Source organism: Stenella coeruleoalba (genome assembly GCF_951394435.1).
Source record: "Stenella coeruleoalba genome assembly, chromosome: 8".
Classification (NCBI taxonomy): domain Eukaryota; kingdom Metazoa; phylum Chordata; class Mammalia; order Artiodactyla; family Delphinidae; genus Stenella; species Stenella coeruleoalba.
In genome coordinates, this window is record NC_137154.1 from 63636780 (window position 1) to 63652778 (window position 15999).

Genomic DNA, 15999 nt, shown 5'->3' on the forward strand with positions numbered 1-15999 from the left:
ATTTTATTTTTCAGTATAAAACTTTTTAAAAAAATTTTATTTATTTATTTTTGGCTGCGTTGTGTCTTTATTGCTGCGCGTGGGCTTTGTCTAGTTGCTGCGAGTGGGGGCTACTCTTCCTTGCCATGTGCGGGCTTCGCACTGTGGTGGCTTCTCTTGTTGCGGAGCATGGGCTCCAGGCACGTGGGCCTCAGTAGTTGTGGCACATGGGCTTCAGTAGTTGTGGCACATGGGCTCAGTAGTTGTGGCTCACGGGCTCTAGAGTGCAGGCTCAGTAGTTGTGGTGCACGGGCTTAGTTGCTCCGCGGCATGTGGGATCTTCCCGGACCAGGGCTCGAACCCGTGTACCCTGCATTGGCAGGCAGATTCTTAACCACTGTGCCACCAGGGAAGCCCCAGTTTAAAACTTTTTAAGGCGTTATAAATATTTATCTCAATGTTTGGAGGTTATTTATCATATGTTCCATGTTGTAATTTCTAGGTGTTTATTTTACCCATTACACTTTCAATAAATTAAAGTGTCTTCTGTCCCAGAAATTGAATTTTCATAGAGGAGCCAGTAAAATACTAGAGTTTTTAACTTTAATTTTTAAATACATGCTGTTATTTCAATATCTTCCACATAAGAACTAACTTAAGTGGGAAAAGTTGGTTATATTAAACAAAAGAGCCTTTTTTAATTCTTTTTTTCCAGATTGCAGCAATTCTCCGGAAACGAAAATTAGATTATTATTTACACAAACTGCTCCCTGAGATCCTACAATCTGCTTCATTTCTGACTGCTAATGGGGCCTTGTTTATGGCTTTCTTTTGCATTTTAAGGTTGGTACACATAATCACAACTGGTGGTTAATACAAATTCCTTTGTTGAAACTGAAACAAACAGATGTTTATATAAATGTTGTGCAGGTCACTGCTTGTGTATTTTTTTCTCTGTGTGAAATGACATTTATTTATCTCAAAGAATGCTTGTAAAACCAGGAGTTGTGGGCCTCTTGGCCTAAAAATGTAATATAAACTTCAAATTATTGCTGTGATTATATAGCAAAAGTGCTTTAATGTATCATACATTTTCTGAGGCCCACTATATTTACTGACTTGTTAATGAGAATTTCTTAACTTTTCAGTTTCATAGATTAGGAATTCAAAGCAACTGTCCATGATATTGCTTAGGTCTGTATGCAGTGAATGGACTTCAAAAGGACTATAAAATGCTCGTGTTTATCTGTAAAATTTCTGGCATATCCTACTGATGAAACTTTTGGTCCTGATGCAGTGCATTATCTGTGTCACATGCTTCATACAATATACATGCAGTTAGAATTCAGTTTTTAGTGTTATGATATACTTAGCATGTTTATTAGATATTTACTTTTTATCTTCTCCCCCACACATTGTTGAAACCCAAACTAGTTTATTTAATTTGTCAAGTTAAAATACTAACTTCACATTATATTACTATTAATGTTACCCAGTTAGTATTACCCAAAATAATTCTGCAGGTATATTTTAACTGCAATTAGAAATATAATTTCTGCTTGCGAGAACAGCAGAATCACAACTAGCTGCAGGACAATCATTGACAGGAAGACACTGGAACTCACCAAAAAAGATACCCCACATCCAAAGACAAAGGAGAAGCCACAATGAGATGGTAGGAGGGGCGCAGTCACAGTAAAATCAAATCCCGTAACTGCTGGGTGGGTGACTCACAGACTGGAGAACCCTTATACCACAGAAGTTCACTCACTGGCTTGAAGGTTCTGAGCCCCATGTCAGCCTTCCCAACCTCGGAGTCTGGCAACAGGAGGAGGAATTCCTAGAGAATCAAACTTTGAAGGCTAGTGGGATTTGATTGCAGGACTTCGACAGGACTGGGGGAAACAGACTCCACTCTTGGAAGGCACACACAAAGTAGTGTGCTCATTGGGACCCAGGGGAAGGAGCAATGACCCCATAGGAGACTGAATCAGACCTACCTGCTAGTGTTGGAGGGTCTCTGGCAGAGGCAGGCAGTGGCTGTGTCTCACTGTGGGGACAAGGACACTGGCAATGGAAGTTCTGGGAAGTACTCCTTGGTGTGAGCCCTCCCAGAGTCTGCCATTAGCCCCACCAAAGAGCCCAGGTAGGCTCCAGTGTTCGGTTGCCTCAGGCCAAACAACCAACATGGAGGGTACCCAGCCCCACCCATCAGCAGTCAAATGGATTAAAGTTTTACTGAGCTCTGCCCACCAGAGCAAAGGTCAGCTCTACCCACCACCAGTCCCTCCCATCAGGAAACTTGCACAAGCCTCTTAAATAGCCTCATCCACCAGAGGGCAGACAGCAGAAGCCAGAAGAACTACAATCCTGCAACCTGTGGAACAAAAACCACATTCACAGAAAGACAGACAAAATGAAAAGGCAGAGGACTATGAACCAGATGAAGAAACAAGATAAAACCCCAGAAAAACAACTAAATGGAGTGGAGACAGGCAACCTTCCAGAAAAAGAATTCAGAATAATGATAGTGAAGATGATCCAGGACCTTGGAAAAAGAATGGAGGTAAAGATTAAGAAGATGCAAGAAATGTTTAACAAAGACTTAGAAGAATTAAAGAACAAATAAACAGAGATGAACAATACAATAACTGAAATGAAAACTACAGTAGAAGGAATCAATAGCAGAATAACTGAGGCAGAAGAACGGGTAAGTGACCTGGAAGACAGAAAGGTGGAATTCACTGCTGTGGAACAGAATAAAGAATGAAAAGAAATGAAGACAGCCTAAGAGACCTCTGGGACAACATTAAATGCGACAGCATTCGCATTATAGGGGTCCCAGAAGGAGAAGAGAGAGAGAAAGGACCAGAGAAAATATTTGAAGAGATTATAATAGAAAAATTCCATAACATGGGAAAGGAAATAGCCACCCAAGTCCATGAAGTGCAGAGAGTCCCATACATGCTGAGACACATAGTAATCAAACTGACAAAAATTAAAGACAAAGAAAAATTATTGAAAGTAGCAAGGGAAAAACGACAAATAACATACAAGGGAACTCCCATAAGGTTAACAGCTGTTTTCTTAGCAGAAACTCTACAAGCCAGAAGGGAGTGGCATGATTAAGTGATGAAAGGGAAGAACCTACAACCAATATTACTCTCCCCAGCAAGGATCTCATTCAGATTCGATGGAGAAATCAAAAGCTTTACAGAAAAGCAATAGCTAAGAGAACTCAGCACCACCAAAACAGCTCTACAACAAATGCTAAAGGAACTTCTCTAAGTGGGAAACACAAGAGAAGAAAAGGACCTACAAAAACAAACGCAAAACAATTAAGAAAATGGTAATAGGAACATACATACCGATAATTACCTTAAACATGAATGGATTAAATGCTCCAACCAAAATACACAGGCTCACTGAATAGATAAAAAAAGAAGACCCATATATATGCTGTCTACAGGAGACCCACATCAGACCTAGGGACACATACAGACTGAAAGTGAGGGGATGGAAAAGGATATTCCATGCAAATGGAAATCAAAAGAAAGCTAGAATAGCAATACTCATATCAGATAAAATAGACTTTAAAATAAAGAATGTTACAAGAGACAAGGAAGGACACTACATAATGGTCAAGGGATCAATCCAAGAAGAAGATACAACAATTATAAATAAATATGCACCCAACATAAGAGCACCTCAATACATAAGGCAACTACTAACAGCTCTAAAAGAGGAAATCGATAGTAACACAATAATAGTGGAGGACTTTAACACCTCACTTACACCAATGGACAGATCATCCAAAATGAAAATAAATAAGGAAATAGAAGCTTTAAATGGCACAATAGACCAGAAAGGTTTAATTGATATTTATAGGACATTCCATCCAGAAACAGCAGATTACACTTTCTTCTCAAGTGCACATGGAACATTCTCCAGGATAGATCACATCTTGGGTCACAAATCCAGCCTCAGTAAATTTATGAAAATTGAAATCATAGCAAGCATCTTTTCTGACCACAACACTATGAGATTAGAAATGAATTACAAGGAAAAAAATGCAAAAACACAAACATGTGGAGGCTAAACAATACGTTACTAAATAACCAAGAGATCACTGAAGAAATCAAAGAGGAAATCAGAAAATACCTAGAGACAAATGACAATGAAAACACGATGATCCAAAACCTATGAGATGCAACAAAAGCAGTTCTAAGAGGGAAGTTTATAGCTATACAAGCCTACCTGAAGAAACAAGCAGAATCTCAAATAAAGAATCTAACCTTACACCTAAAGGAACTAGAGAAAGAAGAACAAACAAAACGCAACGTTAGCAGAAGGAAAGAAATCATAAAGATCAGAGCAGAAATAAATGAAATAGAAACAAAGAAAACAAGAGCAAAGATCAATAAAACTAAAAGCTGGTTCTTTGAGAAGATAAACAAAATTAATAAACCATTAGCCAGACTCATCAAGAAAAAGAGGGAGAGGACTCAAATCAATAAAATTGGAAATGGAAAATGAGAAGTTACAACAGACACTGCAGAAATACAAAGCATCCTAAGAGACTACTACAAGCAACTGTATGTCGATATAATGGACAACCTGGAAGAAATGGACAAATTCTTAGAAAGGTATAACCTTCCAAGACTGAACCAGGAAGAAATAGAAAATATGAACAGACCAATCACAAGTAATGAAATTGAAACTGAGATTAAAAATCTTCCAAAAAACAAAAGTCCAGGACCAGATTGCTTAACAGGTGAATTCTATCAAACATTTAGAGAAGAGCTAACACCCGTCCTTCTCAAACTCTTCCAAAAAATTGCAGAGGAAGGAACACTCCCAAACTCATTCTATGAGGTCACCATCACCCTGATACCAAAACCAGACAAAGATATTACCAAAAAGAAAATTACAGCCCAATATCACTGATGAATATAGATGCAAATATCCTCAACAAAATACTAGCAAACAGAATCCAACAACACATTAAAAGGATCATACACCATGATCAAGTGGGATTTATCCCAGGGATGCAAGGATTCTTCAATATACGCAAATCAATCAATGTGACACACCATATTAACAAATTGAAGAATAAAAACCATATGATCATCTCAATAGATGCAGAAAAAGCTTTTGACAAAATTCAATACCCATTTATGATAAAAACTCTCCAGAAAGTGGGCATAGGGGGAACGTACCTCAACATAATAAAGGCCATATATGACAAACCCATGGCAAACACTGTTCTCAATGGTGAAAAACTGAAAGCATTTCCTCTAAGATCAGGAACAAGACAAGGGTGTCCACTCTCACCACTATTATGCAACATAGTTTTGGAAGTCCTTGCCACGGCAATCAGAGAAGAAAAAGAAATACAAGGAATACAAATTGGAAAAGAAGAAGTAAAACTGTCACTGCTTGCAGATGACATGATACTATACACAGAGAATCCTAAAGATGCCACCAGAAAACTACGAGAGCTAATCAATGAATTTGGTAAAATTGCAGGATACAAAATTAATGCACAGAAATCTCTTGCATTCCTATACACTAATGTGAAAAATCTGAAAGAGAAATTAAGGAAACACTCTCATTTACCATTGCAACAAAAAGAGTAAAATACCTAGGAAGAAACCTACCTAGGGAGACAAAATAGACAAAGGCTTGTTTGCAGAAAACTATAAGACACTGATGAAAGAAATTAAAGGTGATACCAACAGATGGAGAGATATACCATGTTCTTGGATTTAAAGAATCAATATTGTGAAAATGACTATACTACCCAAAGCAATCTACAGATTCAGTGCAATCCGTATCAAATTACCAATGGCATTTTTTTACAGAATTAGAACAAAAAAATCTTAAAATTTATATGGGGAAAAAAAAAAATTTTGTATGGAGACATCAAAGACCCTGAATAGCCAAAGCAGTCTTGAGGGAAAAAAATGGAGCTGGAGGAATCAGACTCCCTGACTTCAGACTATACTACAAAGCTACAGTAATCAAGACAATATGGTACTGGCAGAAAAACAGAAATGTAGATCAATGGTACAAGATAGAAAGCCCAGAGATAAACACATGCACCTATGGTCAACTAATCTATGACAAAGGAGGCAAGGATATACAATGGAGAAAAGACAGTCTCTTCAAAAAGTGGTGTTGGGAAAACTGGACAGCTACATGTAAAAGAATGAAATTAGAGCACTCCCTAACACCATACACCAAAATAAAGTCAAAATGGATTAGAGACCTAAATGTAAGACCGGACACTGTAAAAAGTCTTAGAGGAAAACATAGGAAGAACACTCTTTGATGTAAATCACAGCAAGATCTTTTTTGATCAGCCTCCTAGAGTCATGGAAATAAAAACAAAAATAAACAAATGGGACCTAATGAAACTTCAAAGCTGTTGCCCAGCAAAGGAAACCATAAACAAGACAAAAAGACAACCCTTAGAATGGGAGAAAATACTTGCAAACGAATCAACGAAGAAAGGATTAATCTCCAAAACATATAAACAGCTCATGCAGCTCAATATTAAAAAAAATCAACCCAATCCAAAAATAGGCAGAAGATCTAAGTAGACATTTCTCCAAAATAGACATACAGATGGCCAAGAAGCACATGAAAAGCTGTTCAACATCACTAATTATTGGAGAAATGCAAATCAAAACTACAATGAGGTATCACCTCACCCCAGTTCGAATGGGCATCATCAGAAAATCTACAAACAACCAGTGCTGGAGAGGGTGTGGAGAAAAGGGAGCCCTCTTGCACTGTTGGTGGGAATGTAAATTGATACAGCCACCATGGAGAACAGTATGGAGGTTCCTTAAAAAACAAAATAGAATTACCATATGACCCAGCAATCCCACTACTGGGCATATACTCAGAGCAAACCATAATTCAAAAAGACGCATGCACGCCAATGTTCATTGCAGCACTATTTACAATAGCCAGGTCATGGAAGCAACCTAAATGCGCATCGATAGACAAATGGATAAGGAAATGTGGTACATATATACAATGGAATATTACTCAGCCATAAAAAGGAACGAAATTGGGTCATTTGTTGAGACATGGATGGATCTAGAGACTGTCATACAGAGTGAAGTAAGTCAGAAAGAGAAAAACAAATATCGTATATTAACGCATATGTGTGGAACCTAGAAAAATGGTACAGATGAACCGGTTTGCAGGGCAGAAATTAAGACACAGATGTAGAGAACAAACGTATGGGCAGCAAAGGGGGAAAGCGTCAGGGGTCGTGGGGGTGGTGGTGTGATGAATTGGGAGATTGGGATTGACATGTATTCACCTATGTGTATTAAACTGATTACTAATAATGAAAAAAAATTGCTCATAATAAGAACAATATTTCTTCCTTTCTGAATTCTTATACCTTGTATTTATTTTTCTTGCATTATTGTACTTGCTAAGATCTCCAGTACAGTGTTAACTAGAAGTGGGAATTATGGGGAGCTATGAATCATTCTCAGTCTAAAAGTGAAAGCTTTTAATGTTTTACCAAACTAATTTTTTGTATATAGGGAATAATAAATTGAATAATAATTTTATCCTTTAAAAAAAAAAAGAAATATAATTTCCAAATGTCTTCTATAGATTTTTGCCTTAAGAACATTAATATTTATAAACTTTTAGTAATTTATAAAGTTTATACTCTTGAATAAGTCATGCCTTTAAATTGACCTGAAAAATCTGTGTAAGAAACTCTTTACCACGTTGTCTCTGGAAAGTTTCTAATACTTGTTAAAATTCTAAAAATAGAGTTATACGATAATTAGGTTTTAAAAATTGCAATAATAATAAATTGGTCTTGCAGCATATTTATGTTCTATGAAGCTTTTGGTTAAGTTTTGGAGACATAAAATACTTATAATAAGGTAACATCTGTGTTCCTCCTATAACTGACTCACTCATTTATTTTCCTTTTTTGTTTATATTCAGTTACTTGTTAAGTCCTTTGTGTATTTTATGTTGGAGGGAGAATCACCTCCAGTTTTCTTAGGCAGAAAGTTTCTGATGTCCATTGCAGAAATACCCATGTTATATGTAGGTTTTCTAATTTTTTTAAAGCTAAACTTCAGCTAGAAAGAAAATTTCATCTGATATTTTATCCTTATCTGTATGTGCATAGCATATGTTTTTTCCTGTAATACATCATTTAGCAGTTGACCAACTTTGTTCAGATAATTTCTTATAATTTTTTGTTTCTCCCTTTCTTAGGAACAAATTGTCTTTGAAAGGAAAAAGAGTCTTCCTAATATCTCCAGATTTCTTTTTTTTCTCTTTAAAAACCCAACCCAATGGCGTTTATAATTTGTGAGATACTATGCAGATTCTTTCTCCCAAGGGATATATTCTAGTAACTGAAAAATTTTATATACACATATAAGTAAAAAATGTAAAATACTTTAGTAAGCGATGTAAGAAAAAACTTACCCAGGGTTGTAGAAGGAAAGAAGGAGAGACATTTTTTGAATATCTATCATGTGTTAAAAAATAGTAATAGTTGAAAAAAAATGATACAAATGAACCTATATACAAAACAGAAATAGACCCACAGACATAGAAAACAAATTTATGGTTACCAAAGGGGAAGGGCGGGGGGTAAATTAGGAGTTTGGATTAACATACACACACTACTATATATAAAATGGATAACAAACAAGGACCTACTGTGCAGCACAGTGAACTATACTCAATATTTTGTAATAGCCTATAAGGGAAAAGAATCTGAAAAGAAAAAAAAAGAAAAAAAAAGATATATAACTGAATCTCTTTGCTATATACCTGAAACTAACACATTGTAAATCAGCTATACTTCCATAAAAAAAGAGCCATAATGAAAGAATAGTAGTAGTGATAACAATAGTAATAATAGCTAACATTTTCTGAGTACTTCCTATGTGTCATGGATGGTGCTGGGAAATATCTCATGTAGCCATCATAACAACTCTATGAGATAGGTAATGCATTTATTCCCGTTTGGTAGATAGGAAATTGAGAACGTAGGTTTGCAGAGTGAACAATGTTGGATCCAGGGACTGTCTGAATGAATATAACAGGTTAAATTATTGGAAGGAGAGATACCTATTAGTTTGCTATTGTAGTAGCCTGAAGAAGAGATGGTGAGGGACATAAATGAGGCAAGGGCAGTAGGTTGGAGAGGAATTTGAGAGATAAATTGTACATGGAAGTATTTAAGGGGATGATTTCATGTATGGGACACGGAAGAAGGTGAAGCCAAGGATGTCTCAAAGTGTCACACGTAGGTGGATAAGTGGTTGTTGATATCATTAACCTAGGAAAAGAGAGGAGAAAGAACAGGTTCATGGAGATAAGGGACTAAGATAATGAGTTTGGTTTTGGACATGCTGAATTTGAGGTGCTGTGGGACATTTAGATAGAGGGTGAACTGAGAAGGGGAACTTCTATGTGTAATAACTGAAATGACCAACTAGAAATTTCATATAATCATTCCAAATTTCAATTTCAGGAAAATACTTGGAAAATTCTACTCATGGAGTCCTGGCTTTGGTGCCGCTTTGCCAGCTTCTTATGTGGCCATTCTAATTGAGAGAAAAAGCAGGTAAACTTTTACATACCTACATATTTAATACAACTGATTTACTGTCCACCATCACAACTAGAGTGTTTTTTTTTTTGTTTTTTTTTTTTGCTTACTGTTTGTCATGGTCCAGGGAGGAGAAATATTTCTACATATATTTTTCAGTCTTGCAAATATTGGGCTGGCCAAAAAGTTTGTTTGGTTAGGGAATATGTTGTTCAATACAGTTCTCGGTGAAAATGAAAACTGTGTCTTTTATTTTTACTTAAAACTGAACGAACTTTTTGGCCAACCCAATATTTGATGGACAATTTAACTTTATACTTATATTATTTAGGTTTTTAAGCCTATAAAAAATAAAGATTGACATTATATAGTAAAAATGCCCATTAGTCTTTGTTTACTAAAAAATTGAAGGGTTCTCTGATGTGTCAAACTAAAACATGGCTTGCATAAATTCTAATTAAAGATCTTTTCCATAACTGCAATACCATTATCACACCTAAGAAAATAAACAGTTTTCTTTTATCATTTAAATCTGTAATTTGCTTCGGGCTCATTAACCTCTATTAAATCAATTATTTTTTTTGGATATCTTCTCATTTAAAAGAATTTTCATTTTTATCAACTTGAAAATGTTCCACGTGGAATAATAAGATTTCTACAAAATGCTACAAACTGTTATGTAAGTTTTTCAGTCAGGTAAACTGTTGAAGTTAAACATTTTGCATAAAAGAATATTTGCCATTTCAGGAATAATTATTTTTATTGTTGAGAACTGCTTTGATTCCATCTTTATCCCGGAGAATAAAGATACGGTCAGGTATATTAATCAAGATGGGATTATCTTTCAGTTTATGAAGATGTTTGTTATAATCATCGATCCCCTAGTAAGACTATAGATAGATGTTGTTAGGTGACTAAATATTTACTTAAACCACCTGAAGCCATTTTAATGCATTTTTGTAAATGTAATAGTATCTAAATTTTTGTGATTCTCTGTTTGATGATACTTTTAGATTATTAAAATTACTAAAATCAAAGGATGTTATAACCCCAGGAAAATCAAGTCAGTATTGCTAGAAACATAGGTTCCCCACCTGAGAGGACAGTACAGAATAGTTGTTAAAAGTGTGGATTCTGGAGCTATAAAATCTGGCTTGGGAGACTGGCTCCGCCACTTATTGTGTGACGTCTATGGCTTATTCCTTACCTGAAAAATGGAGGTAGTGATAATCTACTCACATGGTTATTCAGAGAATTAAGTGAGTTACTTATGTAAGTGTGCTTAGAAGAGTGCCTGACACATGGTAAGTGTGTTAAGTATTTTTATTGGTTTTTTGCCTGTAAGTAATGAGAGCCTTGTTCTGGTGATTGTAACTTTCTGATCAATTTAAAAATCTAAATATTGGTTTTGGAAATGTGATTTCAAAGTATGTACTCATATATGAAACTTTAAAGATGCTTTAAATGAAGTTTGCTTCAATTTATTTTTTAGCACTTTAATAAGGTGGCATTTTTGAAGTTATTTGCCTACTTTTCAGCAGAAAATGTTGAAATGAATACCTGTGTAACGATCACCTAGAGTCAACAGTTGTTAACATTTTACCATTTTTACTTTATTTGTATGTGATTATATGTCTATGTATGTGTGGTATTGTGTGTGTGTACGAACCATATAGAAGTACATTGTAGACGTCATGACATTCTACTCCTAAATACTTTAGAATGCATATTCTAAAATAAGGGTACTTTCCTACATAATTACAACACTATTATCACACATAAGAAAATTAGTAGTCATTCCTGATTACCATCTTGTCCATATTGTCCTAAAATGCTTTTTTTTTTTTTTTGCGGTACGCGGGCCTCTCACTGTTGTGGCCTCTCCCGTTGCGGAGCATAGGCTCCGGACGCGCAGGCTCAGCGGCCATGGCTCACGGGCCTAGCTGCTCCGCGGCATGTGGGATCTTCCCGGATCGGGGCACGAACCCGCGTCCCCTGCATCGGCAGGTGGACACTCAACCACTGCGCCACCAGGGAAGCCCTCCATAGTTTTATCTTTTCTAGAATGTCATATAGTTGGAGTCATACAGTATGTTGGCTTTTCAGATTGGCCTCTTTTACTTAGTAATATGCATTTAAGCTTCTTCCATGTCTTTTCATGGCTTGATAGGTTGTTTCTTTTTAGAAATGAATAATATTCCATGGTCTGGATGTACCACAGTTTATTTATCCATTGACCTACTGACAGACATCTTGGTTGCTTCCAAGTTTTGGTAATTATGGATAAAGCTGCTATAAACCTCCGTTTGTGGGTTTTTGTGTAGGCATAAATTTTCAACTCCTTTAGATAATTACTAAGAGGTATGATTGGGTATGATCATCTGGTAAGAGTATATTTAATTTTGTAAGAAACTGCCAACTGTCTTCCAAAGTGTCTGGGTCATTTTGTAACCCCACTAGCAATGAATGAGAATTCCTGTTGCTCTACATCTTCACCAGCATTTTGTGTTATCAGTGTTCTGAATTTTGGCCATTTTAATACATGTGTGGTGGTATCTCGTTGTTTTAGTTTGTATTTCCTCGATGATATATGTATTTTGTGGAGCATTTTTTCATATGCTTACTTATTTTAATCTCTATGTGTCTATATGTTTAAAGTGGGTTTCTTGTAGATGACATACAGTTGGGTTATGTTTTGAGATCAACTCTGACAGTCTTTTTAATTGTTGTATTTAGACCATTGACATTCAAAGTGATTATTGATATAGTTGGATTAATTTCTACCATATTCATTACTGTTTTCTCTTTGTTGCCTTTGTTCTTATTTTTGTCTTCCACTCTTATTCTGCCTTTTGTGGTTTTAACTGAATGTTATATGTGGTTCCATTTTCTCTTCTTTCTTAACATATCAATTATACTTTTTTTTTTTACTTTTTTTAGTGGTTGCCTTAGTTTTTACAGTGCATCTTTACAACTAATCCAAGTCCACTTTCAAATAATACTGTACCCCTTCATAGGTAGTGAGAGTATCTTATAATAACAAAATAGCCCAAATTCCTTCCTCCTGTCCTTTGTATCATTGTTGTCATTCACTTCACTTATAAGCATAATTACCACACACACACATACACACACACCACACACTCGATATATACATACATAATCAAATACATTGTTGCTATTATTTTGAATAATTGTTATCTGTTTGAACAATTAAAAATAAGAAAAATAAAATAAAAAAATTTACCTTCACTCATACCTTATTTGATGCTCTACCTTTCTTTATGTACATGAGTTTCTGACTCATACTTTTCTTCTCTCTAGGGAACATTTAACGTTTCTTGCAGAGCAGGTCTACTGGCAACAGATTCAATTTTGTTTGTCTAGTAAAGTCTTTATTTGTCCTTCACTTTTGAAGGATAATTTTACAGGGTGCAGAATTCTAGGTTGGTGTTTTTTTTCCTCTCAATGCTTTCAGTATTTCACTCCACTCTCCTGTTTGCATGGTTTCTGAGGAGAAGTCGGATGTAATTCTTTTTTTTTTTTTTTTTTTTTGCGATACGCGGGCCTCTCACTGTTGTGGCTTCTCCCATTGCGGAGCACAGGCTCCGGACACGCAGGCTCAGTGGCCATGGCTCATGCGGTCTTCCCGGACCGGGGCACGAACCTGTGTCCCCTGCATTGGCAGGTGGACTCTCAACCACTGCGCCACCAGGGAAGCCGCAATTTGTGTCTTTTGCCTCTTGGTATGTCTTGTAATTTTTTCTTGTTAGCCGGACATGATGTACCAGGTAAACGGAATTGCTGTAAATAGGCCTTTTGTAATGTAGTGGTGAGTTGTGTGGGGAAGGGAAGTGTTCTATAGTCCTTTGACTCGGTTTCAGCCTTCCAATGAGCCTATGCCTGTGGACTGTGAACTTAACAAGTGTTTCTCAATTTTCCCCCTCCCCCTTGGTGGGGCAGGATGGTTAGAGTGTGCTGGAGTTGGGTTTTTCCCCTTCCTCCGTGTGGAATTCTAGAGCCACGTGGAGTTGGGTGTTTTCCTTCCCCAGGTGAGTAAGGCTCTCATAATACCCCAGCAGGTTAGGCTCTGCTTAACTAGTTTCCCCTGAGGGCAACCAGTGCTCTGGCTTATTTCAAAATGGTTCCTTTTCCCCTCCCTCTACTTGGAAGTACAAGGGGATTTTTCTCTGCTATTTACTGTGAGAACCTAGTCAAGCTCCTGGAGGTAAAACTCAAAACAGTGTGGGGCCCCCTTAAGACTGATACCTCTGTAATTTTTAACTTCCACACTGAGCCTCCTGCTCTTTATCAATTACAGTGCAGGCTTTCCTCTCCTGGCTCTCATTCCCTCCGAGGTTTCAGCTTGTGAGTCTGTGCTCTGTTAAGTTGTAATTCTCTGTATCTGCTTGCAGTCTCTCCAATTTTGCGGGCAGCATTTTGCAGTGTGACCTTACTTTTCTTGTGGATGTTAACTTTTCAGTTTGTTGAGCTTTTTCCTTGGTGTTAGGACTAAGTGATCACTTCCAAGCTCCCTACATGGAAATTGGAAACTGGAAGAATGATTTTGTTATTTTAGAATAACATTTCTATGTATTTCTTTATGAAATATTTTTCTTTCGTGTGTGTGCTTGCTCTACAGTCTACATTATATATTTTTAACTTTATAGCTTGTTAGTGTTAATATTATCACCTCCCAAAATGTAGAAATATGTTTACGTCCATCTTAGAGGTTATTTATTATAGGATTTTTTTCCCCCTTTCTTTTTTCTTTTTCTCTCTTCTCCGCCCCCCCCCCCCCCCCGCCCGCCCTCCTTCTTTCTTTCTTTTTTTGCTAGCCAATAGTCAGTTACTCTGGCACCAGGAGTTCAATAGTCCATTCTTTCTCCACTGATTTGGAATGCTCCTTGTCATATACCAATTTTTCATATATATGTGTGTTTTGTTGATTTCTGAATTTTTTTCTGTTGATGTATTAGTCTAGGTCTTATCTTTACAATTTTAGTTTCAAAAAAGTCAAATTTTTCTTTGAAGACCAACATTTGTTTAAATACCATAATAATTCTAAAATAAAATTGTGTTATTGATATTAAAAGCTATAACTTCTTAAGGCATAAAGAGGTTTCCTAGAAGTGAGGTGATAACTTGGATTTTGGTTACTAGTTTATTTCCTATTCTCCGTTTACATTTGGTAGTACACTATTTTTTTTTTAAGTTTTCTGATTTTATTTTTTTAAGTGAGCTATTGCACTGGTGTTTTATTCATAGACAGTAGGTATTCATAGAAAATTGGTTCTAGATTATGGCCTGTTCTAAATATTAACTGGAGTGGATTTACTGTTTTGAAAACCTGATCAGAATTTTAAGTTTGGCTTCTTTATAAGTATTATCCCATGGTTGCTGAATAAAAATTGATCCTTATCTTGATGTGATTGTTTAGTAGTCGAACTTTTTGTGATATGTATTGATTCTGTTGTTTATTAGGTGATGCAGTTAATACCTGGAAATAGCTTTTGAGTTCTTGGGTGTTTTTAAATTTAATTTAATTTAATTTTATTTATTTATTTTTGCGGTACGCGAGCCTCTCACCGTTGTGGCCTCTCCCGCTGTGGAGCAGAGGCTCTGGACGCGCAGGCTCAGCGGCCATGGCTCACGGGCCCAGCCGCTCCGCGGCATGTGGGATCCTCCCGGACCGGGGCACGAACCCGTGTCCCCTGCATCGGCAGGCGGACTCTCAACCACTGCACCATCAGGGAAGCCCTTGGGTTTTTTTTAGAATTGTGTATGTATATGTACATCAGCCACAAATACTGGTTTGGGGATCTAATTAAAAACTTTAAAATTTAATTTTATAGTATTGTTCAGAAGCTGGTGACTTACTGTTTAAAAAGCAGGTTTAAAAGTGTTTTTTTTGGCCTTAACCTTAAAAGATAGAAAAGCAAATCTTTTTGTTTTATTTCTTTACAAGTTGCTTTATAGTGTGTCTTATTTTAAGAAAGTATGGTCTATGTTTATCTGGAATTGCACAAAAGTTAACTCAGTGGTCTTACTTGCTTTGAAAAAGTATTTTTTACTTAAAACAAATTTTTATTGATTTCATTAAACATCAAGATCCCTGAATAGACTGTAAGTAATTTACAAAGGTTGAAGTTATGTGTATTTCAAAATTATTACATCTAGCCCAAAATGAAGCATATTAATATTATAGTTTTTACTTTAAGGAAAAGGAATTTGTAATCATGCCTTTAATTCACAAAGAAAGTCAGTGATGGAGATCGCCAGTAGGCAGCTTGAAATATGAGTCTAGATTCAGGAGAAGCACAGTAGTTATGTAAATAAAATTGGAAGTTTCCTTCTTGTAGGTTATCACTGAAGCTATGGGAGAAGACCAGAGTCTCAAA

General features: G+C 36.3%; 1 protein-coding gene across 2 annotated transcripts in view; it reads left to right on the forward strand.

Annotated features, from left to right (window-relative positions):
- Window positions 1-15999, forward strand: part of TMEM135 (transmembrane protein 135) — a 249399-nt gene that overhangs the window by 34616 nt on the left and 198784 nt on the right. For both annotated transcript variants that reach the window (XM_079930169.1, XM_079930170.1), the window contains exons 2-3: window positions 695-822; window positions 9521-9613. In XM_079930169.1, the coding sequence (XP_079786295.1) occupies window positions 695-822; window positions 9521-9613 (221 nt within the window). The remainder of the gene's footprint in view (window positions 1-694; window positions 823-9520; window positions 9614-15999) is intronic.